The 19,164-nt window shown below is 37.6% G+C and overlaps 1 protein-coding gene and 1 long non-coding RNA gene across 9 annotated transcripts; one reads left to right on the top strand and one right to left on the bottom strand.

The window, feature by feature from the left end:
• Window positions 1-4,573: 4,573 nt before the first annotated feature.
• il23r (interleukin 23 receptor) lies at window positions 4,574-16,480 on the top strand. 8 transcript variants are annotated; one of them, XM_077014806.1, is made up of 14 exons: window positions 4,584-4,702; window positions 5,337-5,462; window positions 5,757-5,847; window positions 5,980-6,252; window positions 7,287-7,429; window positions 7,569-7,731; window positions 7,918-8,000; window positions 8,303-8,507; window positions 8,782-8,973; window positions 9,140-9,232; window positions 12,173-12,238; window positions 12,677-12,764; window positions 13,000-13,090; window positions 13,299-16,480. In XM_077014806.1, exons 3-14 carry the CDS (start codon window positions 5,784-5,786, stop codon window positions 13,794-13,796), a joined length of 1,959 nt encoding a protein of 652 aa, XP_076870921.1. In that variant the 5' UTR covers window positions 4,584-4,702; window positions 5,337-5,462; window positions 5,757-5,783; the 3' UTR covers window positions 13,797-16,480. The 8 variants fall into 8 exon arrangements, with proteins under 8 accessions (XP_076870918.1, XP_076870921.1, XP_076870914.1 ...); XM_077014799.1 differs by having other exon boundaries at window positions 5,685-5,847; XM_077014803.1 differs by lacking the exon at window positions 5,337-5,462 and having other exon boundaries at window positions 4,574-4,702.
• Window positions 5,626-9,364, bottom strand: LOC143521670 (uncharacterized). The gene is made up of 2 exons (XR_013132807.1): window positions 9,120-9,364; window positions 5,626-8,918 (listed from the first exon to the last, which is right to left on the bottom strand). It is a non-coding gene; the product is annotated as an uncharacterized LOC143521670 (long non-coding RNA).
• Window positions 16,481-19,164: the final 2,684 nt, after the last annotated feature.

Genomic DNA, 19,164 nt, shown 5'->3' with positions numbered 1-19,164 from the left:
CATCTTCACTGGCTCCCTACAAAATACTAGATTCAAATTAAAATACTCCAACTCACCTACAGTGCTCTAAATAACCTCACTCCTTCTATCTGTCTGATGTCCTGCACCATTAGAAACCTACCTGCACTCTCAGGTCTTCCTCAGCCAGACGTCTCACTGTTCCTCCCTCCAGTCTTCTGGCTTTGCTTTTTCTACATGTGTTCCTTGACTCTGGCACCTATTTCCCCCTCTGGTCCAACACTCTGCAACTCTTCAAATTTAACCTCAAAAATATATATTTTTTCTTGCCTGTATTTCTCAGACATAAATGGCCCTTTCATTAGTTCTTGCACATATTTTGTAAGTGCTGTTTATAAATGTTCTGTATACTATACTGGGGTGGGTTTCCCGAAACGTTCATAGCGCTAAGTACTTTGTAACCTCGTTGTCACGGTGAGGCGGCCCCCTACCGGCCGCCTCTGTCCACAGCGGCTGTGTTGTTGTTGTTTTGTGACGTCGTGTACGCCCCTCAGGTGGGCGGAGCCCGTGATCCGTTCCCACCTGATGGTCGTTTGTCTGTCTATATATGTCTTGTCTTTGTACCAGTTGACCGCTGGTCATTATATCCTTAATTTGGATCTATTGCACGGGTTTTAGGTTTGCACACTTTCTATTAAACCATCCTTTTTCCCTGAGACTTGGCGTGATCGCTTCCTTTTGGTTCGCACACCCTGCCCGTCACACTCGTATGAAACGTATGAGGTTAAGAAGTACTTACTTAGCGCTAAGAATGTTTCGGGAAACTCACCCCTGTATTGTACTATTGTCAGTGACTTTGGATCCTTTAAAATCACTTTATAAGTACAATGAATTATTATTATTATCTTAAAGGTATAATAATATTATTTATTAATATTCATTAATATTGGTAATGTAGTTAAAGCAGTAATAAAATTATTTTATACTGGAGAATACCATCTATGGATAGGGATATAAAGGTCTTACTACAGAAAGTGATAAAACGAGTGCTAAAAGTAGATTAACACTACAGGCGAGTTGATTTCTATCCTTGCATCACTGGTCTTGTGCAAGTCCAAGGTTCACTGTCTACTGGTGCCATCTGCAGATTTACATATATCTAATTACATCATTCACATATGTCTAATTGCATAATTCACATATGTCTAATCACGCAATTTACATGTATCTAAGGCTTTTAAGATTTTTTTGTAAGTGTGGAAATTCCTCAGTTAACACGTGATTCACACATAAATTGCATTTGCTCGGAAGTGAGTGGTGTTTTACATTCTATAAAGTGAAAAAAAATGAACTTGTTTGCATGTAGTGTATGGGATGGTGTGTTGATGTGCTAGAAAAAAAATATGCATTGGAGTTGTTTTCTTGCTGACAAGTTTCATGTTTAAGTTTATCATAAGATTATCAAGTACTACTATGCATTCCAAATCAAAATGGCACATCCCACAGATGTTGCATTCAGAAGGCTTTCAATTCAACATATTTCTCTTCTCATTCATTTTAACCAGATAAACAGAATGGCTATAACAAATGTTAAAATGTTATCTTGCATATTGACAAGGCACCCAGCCAAACTACATTTTAGGGGCAAGGGCATGAGTGCATGAGCAGAGCATGTCGGTCCTGCACTGGCCTGCGTGCAGTCCTGCCCTGCCTCCAGTTGAGAATGTGACATATTGCGATGGTACGCCAACAAAGACCCCAAACAATTGTGTAATTGCAGATATGTACAAATTTTGGAGTTAACTGGGACATTCTTGCATTTTCCAACTTGACAAGGCAAATTTGATTCTGTCTGGATAAAACTACATAAGCAAAGCATGTGGGTACTCTGTGGGAAGCTATAAAATTGCTCAGGTTTTTATGACAATAGGATACTGAATGTTTGTTTATGTTATCCAGTTTTGTTAACTGATTAAATCTTTTTTTTATTTTTGTTTTTCTAAACTTAACTTTTTAACTATTTTTACTTTTTTAAAGTGTTTGCAATGTAATGCAATGTAATATAATGTTTTTTTTCCTCTCAATTTATACAAAGACGATTTCAGTTCCCTATTATTTCATTCCAAATTAAAGGAAAATCTATATTAGATCTGCAAAAATATTTTAACAAATACATTATAGAGAGAATGTGCAGTGATATAGAACATTATTTGTACATGAACAGTGCTTTCAGTCTGACAGACCACACAAGCATTTGCTGGCTATATGATTTCAGATCCTCACATCCGTCCATCTGCCTCTACTGAATATTGTCTACTGAAGATTAGTCACATTTTAAAAGATTAGACACACTTCATGAGATTACTTGTATTTAAAGTAGGGCATAGATTATGTTAGCACTTTAGTCTCTGCACTGAATGTAATAGTCTGGCCCAGAATGAAGCCAGCCCTGTCTTGACACTAGTTGACACGTTTGCTTATAGTTGTGTTCAGATCTCAGTTAGAACACTACATGAAGTGTGGGATACTCAAGAAAAATTAGGAGTCTGGGATACTCTCACCCAAGAACAATTAAAACTGTGGGATACTCTTACACAAGAACAATTAGGATTGTGAGATAGTCTCACACAAGAACAATTAAAATTGTGGGATACTCTTACACAAGAACAATTAGGAATGTGGAATACTCTCACAAGAACAATTAGGAGTGTGGAATACTCTCACACAAGAACAATTAGGAGTGTGGGATACTCTCACACAAGAGCATGCTGCAGAAGCCCGAAAGTGTGTTTACCTGGAGCGGCTTCTTTGAAAACAGCACCCGAGCGTGAGTTCAAAGCATATTCAAAGCATGTGCTAGTTTCGTTTTTTCCGTTAGTTAATTGAGGTCAGTACACCACATAACCTATATGATTCTGTTATAAAGAGCATGTTTTTATGCACTGAAAGAAGACGTGGCATTGTTGCATATATGTTAATTTTGAGTGCCTTAGATCATTATTAGGTACACATCTGTACATCTTTGCTTTATAGATTGCCAATAGCTTTACACTCATATGTAACCTGTAATCTACCACTTCAGGTACCACAATTGTACTCTGACGTCAGTTGTCTGACTGTGCTGGAGTTGTGTACCTGTCAATATTGCATCAATCTTTGTTGCACACGTTTATGAGTGACCTGATTTGGTTACTTTTAATACTTTTAATATCGTAATTGCAATCGGTATTTATGTACGCACAAATCATGCATATTCACACACTGACCGTTTCCATTTATTAACATGAAATGAGCCAATAGAAACACGAGACAATGGTGCAGAGAACAAATATACCATAATTTAGTTAATTTCTGAGTACATATAACTGGTATATTAAAAAACACCTTACTAGTCTAATGGATATCTAATAAACCTGCATGTAGGCATTAGGACCATCTTACCATCATGCTAAGTTTTTACTAAGGACAATAATGAAAGACTACAAACTTAGAAAGTCACCAGCTTTCATTTTCACACAGAACTATAGAGTAATGCTCAATTGGTGAAAACAGTTGATCAGTTGATCAGGTGAAAATTATATAGAATGAAGTAGCTTAAAATATAGTAGAGTAGAAGAGTATTTTATTAAGTTTGTATTCATGCAAAATAAAGCATAGATATTTTTTAAAGATCATTTTAGAATTTGCTTAAAGATTTGTACTGATAAATTTGTGCATAGCAACCAAATACGTATATGCAGAATGATAATTTGTTTCATAATACAACTTGTGCACTCCTGAATAGTATTATTTGGTTGTTCAGTAGCAATTAGTAATTAGCAATTAGTAATAAATTAGCAAATAGTAATGAATAATAATACTATATAATACTATATAATAACAGATTCTTATTACTATATACTTATTACTACATACATAGTACTATATATATATATAGTATCATCATACTTTACACATCAGAAGTTTTCGTCAGAAGGAAAGAACTGAGAAGTCAGTTAAGATTAACTAAATGCTACAGTGTGATCATGCATCAAGTACTGATAAAGCACAATGTACACGGGTCTATGATAACGTATCTGTTAACAGATCTGAGTGAAATAAAGAGTACATCTTCTACTGCAAATTACCTAAAAGGCTATCTTCTCTAGCAATAGTATTATGAAAATGATTTTATATGGTGAGATAGGATTTCATTGCTCAAACTGGAATTATAGTTGTCAGACATCTCTGATATAGTCAAAATTACCTCCAAATTAAGCTGATTCTTAAGAGAAAATGGTGAGTTAGAAATTCGCAGCTAGTGAGGAGAACAAATAGGTTTTCTACCTTTATTATGAATAAAGAATTTTGGTAGAGGTGCAAGGTTTACACATCTTACATTTTACATCTTACCTCGGAAAGCAAATAGGTTAGCATAGATAGCACTAAGCTCCGTTTTGTACATCAAAGTGCCAGTGGATAGTCGATAATAGCATTTTTTGACATACCTAATAAACATTTTTTTTATATGTAGGAAGTAATTTTATTAGTCGAGAGGGGCTTTCCAGAAGCTCTTGAAGATAAAAAAATGGAAATGACTACAAAAACATCAATCATCTTGAGGTGCCCAGTTCATGTGCTGTTATGTTCACACACGTGTCACTGGGAACATGTGAGGATTTGTTACAGTGCTTCTTTTTCATTTTCATTCAGATTTTAGCATTTTAGACATTTTGTTTTGTTTGTTTCATAAGGACACAAAATGGTAAACACTTAAATATTTAATATACTCGAATGTTTTGACTGTTCATGTAAATGTTTGTCTAGTTTCTTTTAATTATGCTGTTTTTTATGTTTTCATTGTTAAAAACACATTCAGTAGCCTGATATTCTCAGATCAGACTGTTAGTCTATGCATAATTATTTTGTTACTAATGCTTGCCTCTGTACATGTCTAGGGTATTTCTCAGTAACAACAAAAAGGTCAAAATCTTATGAGAATATTCAGTATGTTGTCTGCATATCTTGACTGTTTAACAAAGATCTCTTTATTCAGGATTTGTTTAATGTTCAAAGCAGCAGGAATCTGTCAGCAAGTTCTTGATCATAGTTAGTGTTGCTCACAGTGCTTTCATGAGCACATTACCATAGGAATAAGGGAGGAGAAATTAAAGAAAGCTAAGGAAAAGAGGAAAGAGAAGGACTGCGTGGCCATGACTGTGGAAAGCAGATTGGAACCTCTATGGAGGTTTATGCCTCATTTACATTAACGTAGTGTAACCGTTACAGTAGTCAGACATTTGAGAAACATTGGAGAATGAAACAATCCCATTGTTGGGATGATAAAAATTGATCAGGTCCCTAATAATGGAATATAATTATACTGTTTACCTTTGCAGTACCTTAAATATTTTATCTTGAAGTAACAGAAGTGTGATGACTAAAAAGAGGAAGATTAAGTGGGACATTCACATGCTCAGGCAGACGGTTGATGTTCCAGTACAGGCATATAACAAGCCACAAATGTAGGTCACAGCCCTCAAAATCCCCAATATGCCGCTGACAAGCAAAGCTTTTTGCTGCAAAGCAGAATAGAGTCAGAAGTATAAATCAACTGGTAACAGTACAAGCCGTCTGACGGCATCACTTAAAGATGTCTTGTAAAGATTTTGTTTTTTGTTCAAATCCAAGACATAAGAAACTTTTGAGTTCATATACGGTTCTAATGGATTACTTGACACCTACAGAGTGTGAGATATTTGCTTGATCAGAAGAGGAATTGAAGCATGTTGGTGAACTGTACTGATGTAATTTGCCAGAGAGAGTCAGCACAGGACCAGAATGACATGGATCGCCTCTGTGTAGCTCTACAACTTGGCTCTCTTATACTACTCATTTGCAGGCCAGGAGGTGAGTGCATTTGCCACAAATGACTACAAGATTACAAATTTCAGATTTAACAATTACTCCATTCCATCAATGACTGCCTTTGGAGAATTCTGCCACACTGTGAATAATCTGACTGACTGTGACTTCTCACAGACTGCTATAGCATTAGATGTTCAGGGGAGCTGACACTAGATCAGGAGGTCATCGTCGTGGGCTCCAACGTGACTGTGCACTGCCGATCGGACACCAGTGAATGTGGCAGACTCTTTGTCATTGAGCTGGACAAGCATGAGGTTCTCCATAAGATCAGCTGCTCCACAGTGACAGCACAGTTCATGGTCAGCCAACCCAGATCGAGTCTGAAATGCAAAGTGCAACTCAATGGGAAGTTTTATGTTGTGTGTGGACGAGACATTGAAGCTGAATGTATGTTCCTCTTTTCATTTATTTCTCTGCATCACATTTAGCAGTATGACAATGTATAGGGGACACAGTATTTGATTTTCAGATTTGGGTAAGACTTAAAAAAAAGATATATCCAAAAGGGCTGTGCTTATTCCCCAATGTCTTACCTAGAAGACTATACATTGACATTTACATTTATAGCATTTTCCAGATGCTATTGTCCAGGGAAATTTACATAAGTGCTTTAATAGTATCCCTCGAAACACCATCCTCATCTGAGCTTAGATTAGGTTAGTGTCATGAAAGCTATCAACCTAAAGCCCTGGATCAAGTGGAAAAGAAATTGTTCTTTTAATAAGCACCTCTATAAGTGCTTCATGCACAGTGAAGAGATGAGTCTTCAGTCTTCCTATGAAGACAACCAGTGTCTCAGAGATACAAACAGCCAGGGGCCAAGACAGAGATGTATCTTGAGTAGTGTAGATGATTTGAATGTGGGACAGTCCAGATAAGCAGATAAGTAGCAAAAGCCTTGATCACCACAGTTTTAGATGACCAGTTTTAAGACATTTGAGAACATTGTGCAGTTGCTGATCAAACTGCAGGTTGTAGGTTTTTTTAATTGATAATGTTCACATTTTTTGACCCATCTGATCTATTTTAGACAAAAAACTCAATGCATGTGTCATTTTGTCCCAATGGTTAAACTAATGTTCAGTAGACCACAGGTCTCAAGAAGGTGCATTTTGTGCATTTCGTCTAGTCTTTTAACATGTGTATAGTGATTATTGAAATCTATTGTATAGTTATCTGTATGGTTTGTTGCATAATTGCATATTTTATGTATAATGGAAAGTTGCACTGTTGTCTGTATTTATCACTGATTCACACTTTTATCTGCAGCAGTCTTGGGTCAAATGTAGCACTGTTTCTTGGAGAAACCATATTTTGTTCCTTACCCAATATATCTGCAGTGAGAAGGAATGATAATAAAATTGACTTTGACTTGAATGTAGACATTACAGGATCATTTTCTTTCTCTCCTTTATTTGCAGTCATTCCGAACCCCCCACAAATCATGGAGATTGCATTCACAAAAGACAGTCCAGCTCTCAGCATTGACTGGCAGACCTCAGATCACATGGAGCTTCTGCAACCCGACCTGAGGTTCCGAATAACCCATGCTGCTTTAGACTGGGTAAGAACTGGTCATTTCCATCATCATTGGGATGTCAGTTGCTGTCACTCTGTCACAGTTGCATTATTGCTACAAACGATAACATATCAAAGCAGATCACTCATTTGAGTCTGAGTGTTTCTTTGATATATTTGATAAGATGAAGGCAAATGTGACTCAGCCTCAAAGAGGAAAACTGCTCATGCTGGAAACCTTGGAGCCTTGGACCTCCTATGAGTTTAAGCTTAGAGTGTGCACAATCACACTGAAGCATAACTGTAGCTTGTGGAGTCAACCAGTCAGTAAGACCACCCCTAGAAAAGGTAAGGGCAGCTGCTCTAGCACATTACAGCACCATTAGAAACCCGTGTAATAGAATGCCGTTGCAAGAATATCCCTCAGAATCGTGCATATATACTATATCTGTGATGTGCTGAAATTTCTACATTTCCTTTGTCATTATGAGCAATTAGCCACACTAAGTGTTTCAGCTTGATGCAATTCCCCAGCACCCTCAAGTAAGCTCGATGTTTGGAGAATCATCAAGAGACATGAGGAGAATCCTACACAGAATGTGACAGTCATGTGGAAGGTTGGTATTATCACCTCACCCAGTGGCAGGGAGATGTAACTACAGAACCCAAGCAGTAAGAGTGAAACCAGTAGATGCATCATGCAAAACAATTACAAAGCATAACACCCAAACAAATAAGCCAAATGAAAGTTCAGCTGCTCCCTCTGCTGAATAAAACCAGTACTTAGAACAATTTTCCCCAGAAATGCAAATGCACATTATTCATTACATATTAATGAGTGATTAAAGTATTTTTTGGTTAATGCTCTTTAGAATAACCACTTCCCTCCAGTAGTTATTAAAAAAGTATTCCTTCCTAGGCCTTTATCTCAAAAGCTCATGAAGGAGAACTTTGGTGGTACGAGCTGGTTTATCGTCAGAATGGTACCATAAACACTTTGAACCTGTCACGAGCGGTCACACAGCACTCACTGCAGCTGTCCCTGGAGGTGACCGAGCTGAATGTCAGTGCTGTTACATCAGCAGGCAGTTCCCCACCAGCCTCTCTGAGTCTGACCTACACAGGTGAGACTCAGGTTAACTCAACCCCTGTGCTGTATGCACTTCTTGAGACTTAGAAGATGATACTAGCTGTAGGTTTGTTGGGTTTATTTTAAAAAGTGCAGGATAACCTATAATTAAGCTTGTGCTGTGTATTTGTTATTACTATGATTAACCACAATAATTTTCTGTTAAATACAGTGAGCATAAATTTATGCATTTACAGTGACTGATCATCTATATGATGACATAAAATATAGGCAGTGGGATATTAAATCAATCTGTGAAAATATTGCAGGCAGACCAGCTCCGATGATATACTTAAGTAAACCAGCAGAGGGCAGGATACCCCTGGCCTGGAGTGCGTCTCCTCCGTCACACACTAATACCTCAGAGGAAATGCTGGGTTTTGTAGTTCAGTGGCAGTGCAGCCCACTAAAAGTGCAGTGGAAGAAAATTAGAAGAGACCAAAATTCCACATTCATTGAGGGTAAGAGACAGTGCATCAAGGCAAATATACATTTCATTTTCAAAGCATCATAAAATGTGAATAAATTCCTGACCAGACAAGGTTGTTTTTTTTTTATACAGATATGTAGTCTATAGTAAGGATTCTTGGATTCTTCACCAACATACCTTTTATGTTTTTGCTTCAGTTATTTCAGGACCACCATCTTGTACTCATTATAATATCTCCCTCTATGTTGAGAGCTCTGAAGGAGTATCAGACCCTACCTTTGGACAGGAAGGTATGTTCATCAAGCTTCTTTGCATTTATAGAGATGTATATCTCAGTGTTACTCAGTGCTATGAAAACGCAGTGCTCTGATGCTGACCTAGTATGGTTCTTGAGCAGTGAAGCTTCAATGCATGAACCATTCTGTGTTGTTATGAGGTTACGTGCCTTCGTGTGCATGTGAGCATGCAAGGAGTGAGGGGCGGGAGGATGGGGAGGAAGTGTGATGTGGTGTATGGTCTGACCAAGCACCAGACTGCATCTTTATTCCCACACAGTTTTGACACTAACTGGATATTTGTTGTATTGCATGCCAATGCCATTGCCTGAATCCTGCCCCTAGAAGACCGGAATTGCTATACTCTAATATGGATACTGAATAACCTTTGCTCGCCTATGATTTGAGACACAACAGAATCTAACCCACAGTGTGAGAGTAGCTTTTGCCATCATTTACTGAAAGCATCACATCTACTTCCAGTAACCTTCACCTGTGAATTACCCTCCTGAAGGCAGCGCTCAGCAGATTGGGCTTGTTTCAGCTTCATTGTGGGAGGAGAACCACAGATGTAGAACCAACTAAAAACTCTATCGTAGAGTTTGACTATCGTAGCTCTATTGCAGGTGGACCAAAATGAGGATAAAAAAATAAAAATTGTATTTATTAAGGTAGGGTTTGGTTATTGTAAGCAGGAATATGGTTACATGTTTGATGGGAAAAAACACCTCATAGTCAGTGGGAAAGGCCCAGATGTCATCCTGGCCTGAAACTGAAAGCTATTCATTGATAGGCCTTTCATGCACAGGAATGTAGCAAATGTGATCATTTTCAGTTTGTAAAGGGCTCATATTGTACATCTTTCTTTCTTTATATTTGTCCTTCGTGTCTACTTATAATGATGTGTGGCTTTATGTTCAAAATAATGATTTTTTTTGTGCTATGTAAGTGGGCAGCACTGAAACCACTGTATAGACAGAGATTTGCAAATGAATTTGTTCTTATGACATCTATGTGATTTCAAAACAAGCTGTTTTTGCAGATTCTATAAATGGACTGCAATGGACTGGGTTTGTGAAAAGTGTGTTTTCAAACTGCAATAATATTTATATATTACTTGAAGATTAATTGAGTAAATTCAGTTTTCCTTGAAATGGTGCCTTTAAATCTGTGGACAAGCCTTCCCTGATGACACAGAGGGCATACGGGTTAACTCAATGATAATGTGGAAATGTCTTCCTTCTGCGATTGGTTATGGCCTTCAAGAGTATTTTCTAGGCATTCTGAGTTGACCTTTTTGGGTTTGAGATGCATGTCACAATCTTACACTATTTTTTACAGCTTGTGGGGGTCATAGAGAACTAACCATGGCTAAGTCAGTAAACTGCTATTTAAAAAAAAAACATGTGGTTCGATGTGCGACAGGAAGTCAGGGCAGCAGCGGAAGATGTGTGACTATATAAAATGTACAAATATAGACTCAGCACAGAAGCTGTTTAAATCTTTTTCAACGTACCTTCATAAGAAAGTTTCTGCAAATGGGCTTTTTCATTTTAATATACAAGACAAGTAAAAATGTCATTTCTCATTTTCCTTCAATCCTATGCTTGAGTAGTTTTAAAAGACGTTGGTTTCATGCCTTAGACCAGTAATGTCAGGCTTTCTGTCCCCCGAGGCTTGCTGTGCGCAGACTTCTACTGGCTACTGCATTACCTCACTCATAAATAGATCACTGTTTTCAGTTCCTGTATATACTCCTGTATTTGCAGAGTAGTTCATACAGAGGATTAGTATCACTCAGCTCAGTCTTCTTAGTTTTTGTAAATAAGAGGCAAAGCCTATTTGTCATTTGTACAGCTCACACTGTGTTAACTGGAGTTTAAACCTCCAAGTCCACATGTGCAGTAGAACTGTGCTATATATGGAGCACAAATACTATACAAATAACAAGTGCTAGGTGCCAAAGAAACATGGCAGTTTATGTAACTGATAACAATTTTCTCATTGACGGATCAGTTGTCTGACCGACTGGGGCAAATAGCTTGTTCTTAAGTCTGCTTGTTCACAGAAATAGAAGTTCTGTGCTTATGAGAACCTCAGCTGATCTCAACACACTCTATGTTCTTGCACACGTGAGCAGAATAACCGCTGTGCCAGGCTGTGATGAAGCCACACAGGATGCTCTCAGTGGTGTATCTGTGAAAGCTGACATCTCATGCCATGCCAAACCTGTTCAGCTCCTGGAGGATGGGGAAATGTCGATGTAAAATTCAAAATGTGTCAAATGTGGCAACTTCAAAATGATGTTGGCAGTGGGCTGCCCAGTGCAATCATGTGTGAACACAGAATCCAACTGATCCCTGCGACACCCGTGCTGTCGATGAGGGTGGAGAATAGAAAGCTGCCTGCTCTGACCATTTGTGAGGAACTCCAGACTGTATTCATTCAGGCCCAGATCCTGTAGTTTCGTGACAAGTTTGACTGGGATGGTGGCACTCAACTGCTGTCAAAAAACGTCGTTCTCATGGAGCCATTTTTCCTCTCCAGATGGCTCAGGGTGGCATGCAGATTTAAGGCAACAGCATCATTAGTGAACCTCCCTATCCAGCTTGCACATTGCAGGGTTTTTTTGTCAGTAGGAAGAGGCATGTGGGACCCTTCACTTAAAGCACTTCATGACTATGGTGGTCAGTGCTGCTGGTCATTTAGTGATTTACTTCAAAAAACATGTGGGGATGACAGATGGACTGTTTAGTTCCATGTATCTGAGCCGTCAGCAGTTGTATCAAGTAGACAATAGGAAGCAAAAATATAGGGTAAAGTATGATTTTAAGTTGTTTTGAGCTATTTTGTGTAGGTGTGTCAGCTGTTTAATTGCATACTTTGTAAAATTATATATAACTGTGATGGTGGAGATAAGTAGATCAAATTAGTCCTTTTGTGTTATGGTTTCAGGGACCACACTTCCTGAGATGATGTCTACATCAAGGTTTGCTTCAACAGAACACAAAGGACACACAGGTAAACGTGCCCCTTGTCTCTAGGGAAGGGTATATGGGAATCTGGCAATAATTAGCTATTCATTGGACAGATATTTTTTACCTCCAGTGGACAAAAGCAGTTGAAAATTAGTAACACTCTTTACATATTTCCCCAATATGGTTCTGTGATGTTCTAGAACCATCATACTTGTAAATTGTAAAATAAGCACGAAATTCACAGGTTAACCAAGCAGAAACTACCTGTTAAGGTACCTATGCATCTAAATCAGTGATGTATAGGCATCTTTAATTGATAGGTTGGAAGGCAAAGCATATTAGTAAAGCAAAAAATTCAGAAATCAAGCTGCAGTCATATGTTGAAGCAGAGGAACTATGGATAAAACTTGCATGGCTTTACATACATAAACATATACAATTTTTTAATCCTTACTGACCAAACTGCTGTGCTCATTTTCAGATGGAATGGTAATTGGGATCAGCCTAATGACTGCTGTTCCTCTAATCATCATAGTCAATCTCATATACCTGAAATGTACAAAACAAAGGTGATGTAGATTATGCTCTTACAGAAGCTAATTGTTTACAAATTCACTTGATAAGATCCACACAGACATCCAACATCCATGCAAAGTTTTGAAAAATATCTCTAAAGTGAAGAGATATTTCTAATATCTCAGTGAATTGGTGTAACTTCTGAATGTTCAAATGTGAAGTTTATGAGAATTGTGTCTTTATAATTAATGAGTTACTTAATATGACTTTTCTTTAAAAAATGTGTAGAATAAGGAAAGAGTGCATATCAATGGGACCCTCTTGGCTGTTTGGGCAATTACCTAAACTTGAAGACAGTAATGCCATTAAACTACTGAAGGTACCTACATAAACTCCATACAATATCAAACCTTGGGGAATCCTCCTAGTAATCTTGTTATTTTAATCTAAATCTCAGTATTTAGTCATTACATGTTGTTAGATGATGTTGCTAGATTTATGAGTTATTTATTTATTTTTTGTGTACAGTTCTTATAAGTTGGAATTTCAATATGGTAACATGATCAGGTTTATGTTCTTGGTGTTAGGATGAGTCATGTGGTTCTGATGTGTGCTGGCACCACGTGGACTGCGACCCTCCCTTGTCTCCTATTGAGCGCTTCAGTCCTGCTGTGGAAAGGAAGGACTCTTATCCTACAACCCACACAGAAGGCCCATTGGAGGAGATGAAGGCTGTACAGAATTTTGCAGTGTGTCCTTATAAACCTCAAGTAATATTTCCCTCTCAAAAACTGGAGCCTGAGCCAGTCGAGAAAGAAGAGAATGACCATCCCTGGGTCTTCTCCTCACCTGCCATCACTAAATTTGATGAAATGTTTTCTCCAAATCAGGGAATATGCAGACCTCTTAATAGCTGCTTGACTGTGGATGGAGCCCCCGTTTCTCTGGATGCTAAAGGGTTTTTCTTTTTTCACCAAACATCCCTAGAAGAAAACACATGGAGAGTGCAAGGAGATGAAACATTTGGTGATGAGAACCCAGACCAAAGTCAAGTAGTACTGCCCAATGACTTGATAGGTGTCTGAGATAGCCAACCTTTACGCCAGACCCTAGACAATGCTGCATAACCCAAACAGCTCTGAAAATATCTTAATAAAATTAAAAGATCTAAGTATATAATTATAGTCATATTATAGTCATATGTTAGATCTTGACATGTGAAGAAAACTAAAATGGACTTAGGGAAATCTACTGCATTACCACCTAAACAAACTGTTTTAAGGCTGGAAAGTGTTTATGGATCTCTGTAATCACTAGCATCACCAGTTTGAGTGTATAACTACAGTAACACTGCGACTTAGCATTAATCTCTGTGTGACAGAACTGCAGCATCACACAAATGTTGTATATCTATAAGTGTAGCCCAAGACAAATGACATAAGTTGAGGGTTCTTAAGATTACTAGATCACAACCATGTAAGAGTTCAACAAACTTTCACATTTAAATTCAGTTTCAGTGTGACAGCAGTTTTGGTTCTAAACCAGAACAAAACAGAACTGCACAAACAAGATGGACAATTTGTTATCTTGGCATTTCGTTTCTATTATCAGTAATACTGACAGACTTTGGGAAAAACCTCAGTTTATCCTACATTGAAATAACATTTCCTCTGCTTCTCCTCTGTTTTTTTCTTCTTAGAATAAGGCATTAAAACATTTGCTGCAAAGAGCACAGAAAGCCTTAGTAACATACAAAACCTTGACATCAGGAACACAAGGGTTGAGTTCAGCTTCAGCACACCTAGAAAAAATATTTAAATGCTGTCTTAAGACTTATTAGCTAAATAATATATATAGATTTAAAAGATTAATCATTTCAAATGCTCTGTCTCACCACCCCACCAAATTCTGAATATATTCTATATTTTACAGTTGTCATGACTGTGAGTTTACTTTGCTAAATGGACATTATGTGGAAGTTATGTAAACGTGCCATATTTATCAATTGTGTTTTTCACCCCAATCAAAATTTGTCCTCCATCTGTGCAGTGAGAACACACACACACACATGATCACTAGGGGGCTGTGGTGCACACATGCCCAGAGCAGCAGGTAGCCCTAGCCCAGCACCTGGGGAGCAGTTTAAGTACTTTGCTCAAGGACACTTCAGTCATGGACTGAGACCTGGGAATCAAACCCATAATCCTCCACTCGCAAGACCAGTTCCCTAACCACCAAACTATGACTACTCTACATGTAGTCATATATGTATATATTCATGTGCAAACAAAATGTTTATTGACATTCATACAACATAGAAGGTCGGTTTATGAAAATGTGATCATGTGACTTTGTTGACTCTGTTATACTCTTTGCATGTTTTCACTGGCTGTTTGCTCAGGCGATCATTTCAGTGCTGTTTTGTCCTCATGTTCTCACTTTGCTGAACCATGTGACCTCACAAGGCTGTTTTTAGACTTCCTGAGAAAGTTACCACTCTGTAATGAAGTAAGGAGGTGCAAGTTACATTTAGTGTGTGCATGCTGAGTTTCTTTAGCTTTAAGCTCAGTGACTTTACCAGCAAAAATTAAATAACAACATAGTCCAGATTTATAATTATGTATCATTATGTAACAGAAATTATTTGTACTCTCTGCCAGTGAGAGCACAATAGTTTGAGGAATGTCCAATAAGATGACATCCATGAAATATCCATTCACAAAATACTTGAAATACAAAAAAGTCTATTTACGATGCAATAACCAATTCCAAGCACCATCAGAGTGAGATTAATTTCATTAATAATTTATTGGAATGTCACTGCACAGTGATTACATGTATGATGTGAGGGACATATAAGTCAAAGACAAGCAATTACATAAAAGGCTTTGGGAGAAAAATATTGATAGGTCTGTCATGTTGGTTTCCTTTCCAGACCCAATGATGGCCAAAACTGATCTAATATAGACAAAATATAATTCCCAATGCAACATCAAAAAGACAACATCTTTAACATTAAGGGAGATAACACAGATAATTTGAACTAATTTATGAAACATTGTTAGCCATAAATCTAACTTTATATTGTTTTATGATTTGTTAACAATCAACATATCACATGTTTTCCTGTTTTCACTACCAAAATGCATATTGTCTGTGTTCAATGGTGTACATCTTTTTTTTTGGGGGGGGGGGGGGTGGTCTGTTTATTCTTGCAGCAGCACAACATTGAAGATAAAGTACATTTTGTATTATTATTTTTAAACATTTGCTCTAAAGTGTGTGTCTGTGTTGATGTTTGTCTGTAGTCATGTGTGCCTATATTAATGTGTGTTCGTCTCACATTATACATGTTCCTTGTCTCATTGATGTGATGTGCCACTCTTGTTCTTCATTGTTGTGTGTGTTTTTAAGTGTGCATCTTGTCTAGTGTCCTTGTCAGTCATTGTCTGACTACATGTATGTTTCTTTAATTCATTGTTTGCTACAGGGTACTGTTTGGTTTAAATTTGTGTTTAACTGTTTGGTTAAATCTTGCATTGGCTGAGGTGAAGGTAAAGATCATGTGACTGATCCCACACTGTAAAATATTTCAAGTTGGTTAAACTCAGCAACATAAGTTCCCCTGCTGCCTTAAAAAGCTGAGTAAACTCAACTTGAAGGAAACCTTTGTTACAACTCAAGATATTAAGTTAAACAAGTTCAAATACTGATTATTCATTGTTTCAACTTGATGCACTGAATTAAAAAACTTACTGTGTTTAATTTATCCATTTTAAAAATGATCTATTTAGTTAAATAAACTTGCAATTCCTGACTGGTTTAACACATACTTTCAAGTTATTAAAACTTCAGCAATATTCACATAACTTATTATTTTAAGTTAACCATGCTTATGTTTTAAAGTTATTTCTAACATTGTTGTTACTTAATGATACTTAAGCTTTCACCTTGGCTGTTGGTACATCTTTCTTTAAAATAAATAAATTAAAAAGGACCCAAAAAAACTGAAGGGAAAATGTGACAGATTTTGCATGTTTACTTCAATTGTTTATTAACTCCTTCTTAGACAATAAGGAGAGGGTCACACAGTCACTCAACATTTTTGTTGTTCTTTTACATACGCTGTTCAAACCAGGTCATCACTCTTCCAACATGACATGAACACGGTGAGCCTAACAGTGCTAAAATAAATACAAGTGACTGTACGGAACAAACACGTATGACCAAAACAAACCACATAACATAATCCATCAAATTTAACCAAACATTTACTCTTTTAGTGTACCGCTTCGTGCCACAAGTGCTCATGGGAGGTAGCGTACTCCATGCTCCACCCCTTAACACCAGTGCCAACGCCACGATAGTTTAATTATTTAAAAGAGTCTAAAGAGTAAAGACAAATTCTTCAACACCAACAAATAAATAGAGTGTTACAATGCACGACATATGTTAGGAGCAATTTTGCAGGTTTTGAACAATGAAAACCCGCTGTCGCTGCTGTGTTTTCCGTTGTAAATGCTACTCCAGCTTGCCAAACTCCACTTGATGAATCACGCTGCATTCAGATTGCCATCCGGAGTCAGGCGTGTCCCTCCGCCGCTGAAAGTACTTCCCTATAGTTGATGATTTGTCGCTCCTTGTTAATATTAATTGCTATGCCGCTGTAAAAAAGTGGTTAGCCCAATGCTCCCATGGTTTTAAAGTTGTAAAAAGTATTCCAATATTTTCTAAATTCTAAAATGGTGCCTACATCTCTGCATATTCAAATCTTCCCACTTTCCTTTTTTTAACCAATAACTTACAAACATAAGTTAAATAAACTTGGGCAATTCTGAAAAACTCACCAGAAGTTAAGACAACGTGGTATTTTAAGTTATTTTTATTTAAGACGAAGGAACTTGAGTTGAATATCCTAAACTTACCATGGCAATTGGAACTGAAAAGAAGAAGTGAGTTCACATAACATAATGTGGCTGTAATGTTTTACAGTGCACAGCAGATCATCTCTCATTGGCCAGAAGCAGTTATGGCCTGCACGGCTCATAGTTTTAACGAGAGTGCAGTCCTCTGCATCAACATTTTGAATTATTACTGAATACAAATCTTTGTCATAGCAGACCAGCATGGATGACTGCATTCCGTTTGTGCGTCTCTCTTGGATGTAGGGGACTCTTCGTGCATGGTCACAGACACAGAGACCAGAACTCTCTGATAAAAATCCCACTTAATACAACTTATTTTCTGTCTAAATAGCGAGCTAGCTACATTCAAAGAGCTTTATTACTTAAGTCCAGTTCAACATAATGAGTTATGAGTGGTGGGCTGTGTTCCATTGTGTTCCATTGTGTTCTGTTGTGACTGACTTTGCAGTGCGTTTCTGAAATGTAGTGTACATGTTGTCATTTTCATTAATTTTATCAGGGTTTTTAAGCCTTAGTTACTGTCTAAATACATAGCTAGCTACATTTAAAAAGCATTTAGCTTTCCCATGATATAAGCAACTGAAAAGTAAGCAATTTTATCATGGGGTAAGCTAAATGATGCAGTATGTCTCAAAAATGATTCCACAAAATAGACTAAACAGCCTCGTAAGAGACAACGGGAATAACACTGCATGTTTTTAACTAGAAACAAGTGTTGTATTATACAGTATCTCTTTACATATAACGGGAATGAATTAGAAAAGCTCTTTAAATGTAACTAGCTAGCTAGATAATTAGGTCTTAGAAGGATATTAAACCTTAGCTATCGGCCATCATAGATTTGAGACAGGTGCGATTGCTCATCCTTAGTGTCCCGGATGTGTTATCTGAATTTTGTACAGTGACTTATATGTATATTTTTAAGAGACTAGCAACAAATCTATCGACTTTTTGTGGTGTTATTGGAAACTTTTGGAGACTCTGAGATGAACCCTCATGCTCTTCAGTTACTGTCCTCAGCGAGCAGCGGGTACTGCCGTGAGCCCCGTCCCATAACCCTCACAGTGCAGTCTCACAGTCAGAGCAGACCCACACCGCTCCACGTCCACACTGCAAATGAACTGCGCATGCCCAAAGCCGCCGCTGACTGTCCCCGTCCCGTATTTACAGCGGGATGTAAATATAAATGCGTCTTCAGTGTGACATGATAAATCACTGTATTTAACTCACACAGTCTCAGTCACTCACCTCATCCACAGTGCACAGTGCACAAGCTAAACATCAAACCAGGATAAATGAGGAGGGTTGAACGTAGAATAGCAGTTCCTGCTAAGTTCATTTGTAGTTCTAACATATTTAGGGCGATTTTACTCACTTTTTTTCTTTCCCACAACATTATTTAAAAAACATGTATTGTGCAAATTAGGCAATTACGTCATTTAGCGACTTCTAGAGTTTTAGGACATCCAATAGCAACTTTCCTTACTGAGCAGTTGGCAACACTGCAGCAAATTTTAGCATCTAAATT

The sequence above is a fragment of the Brachyhypopomus gauderio genome, chromosome 8 (assembly GCF_052324685.1).
Source record: "Brachyhypopomus gauderio isolate BG-103 chromosome 8, BGAUD_0.2, whole genome shotgun sequence".
NCBI lineage: Eukaryota > Metazoa > Chordata > Actinopteri > Gymnotiformes > Hypopomidae > Brachyhypopomus > Brachyhypopomus gauderio.
This window is presented reverse-complemented; position numbering and strand designations above follow the sequence as displayed.

Coding starts and splice junctions, on each gene's coding strand:
- il23r (XM_077014799.1), top strand. CDS start 5,724: ATGTTGGTGAACTGTACTGATGTAATTTGCCAGAGAGAGTCAGCACAG. Junction 6,253..7,286: donor ACGAGACATTGAAGCTGAAT/GTATGTTCCTCT, acceptor CTTTATTTGCAG/TCATTCCGAACCCCCCACAA. Junction 8,508..8,781: donor TCTGAGTCTGACCTACACAG/GTGAGACTCAGG, acceptor AAAATATTGCAG/GCAGACCAGCTCCGATGATA.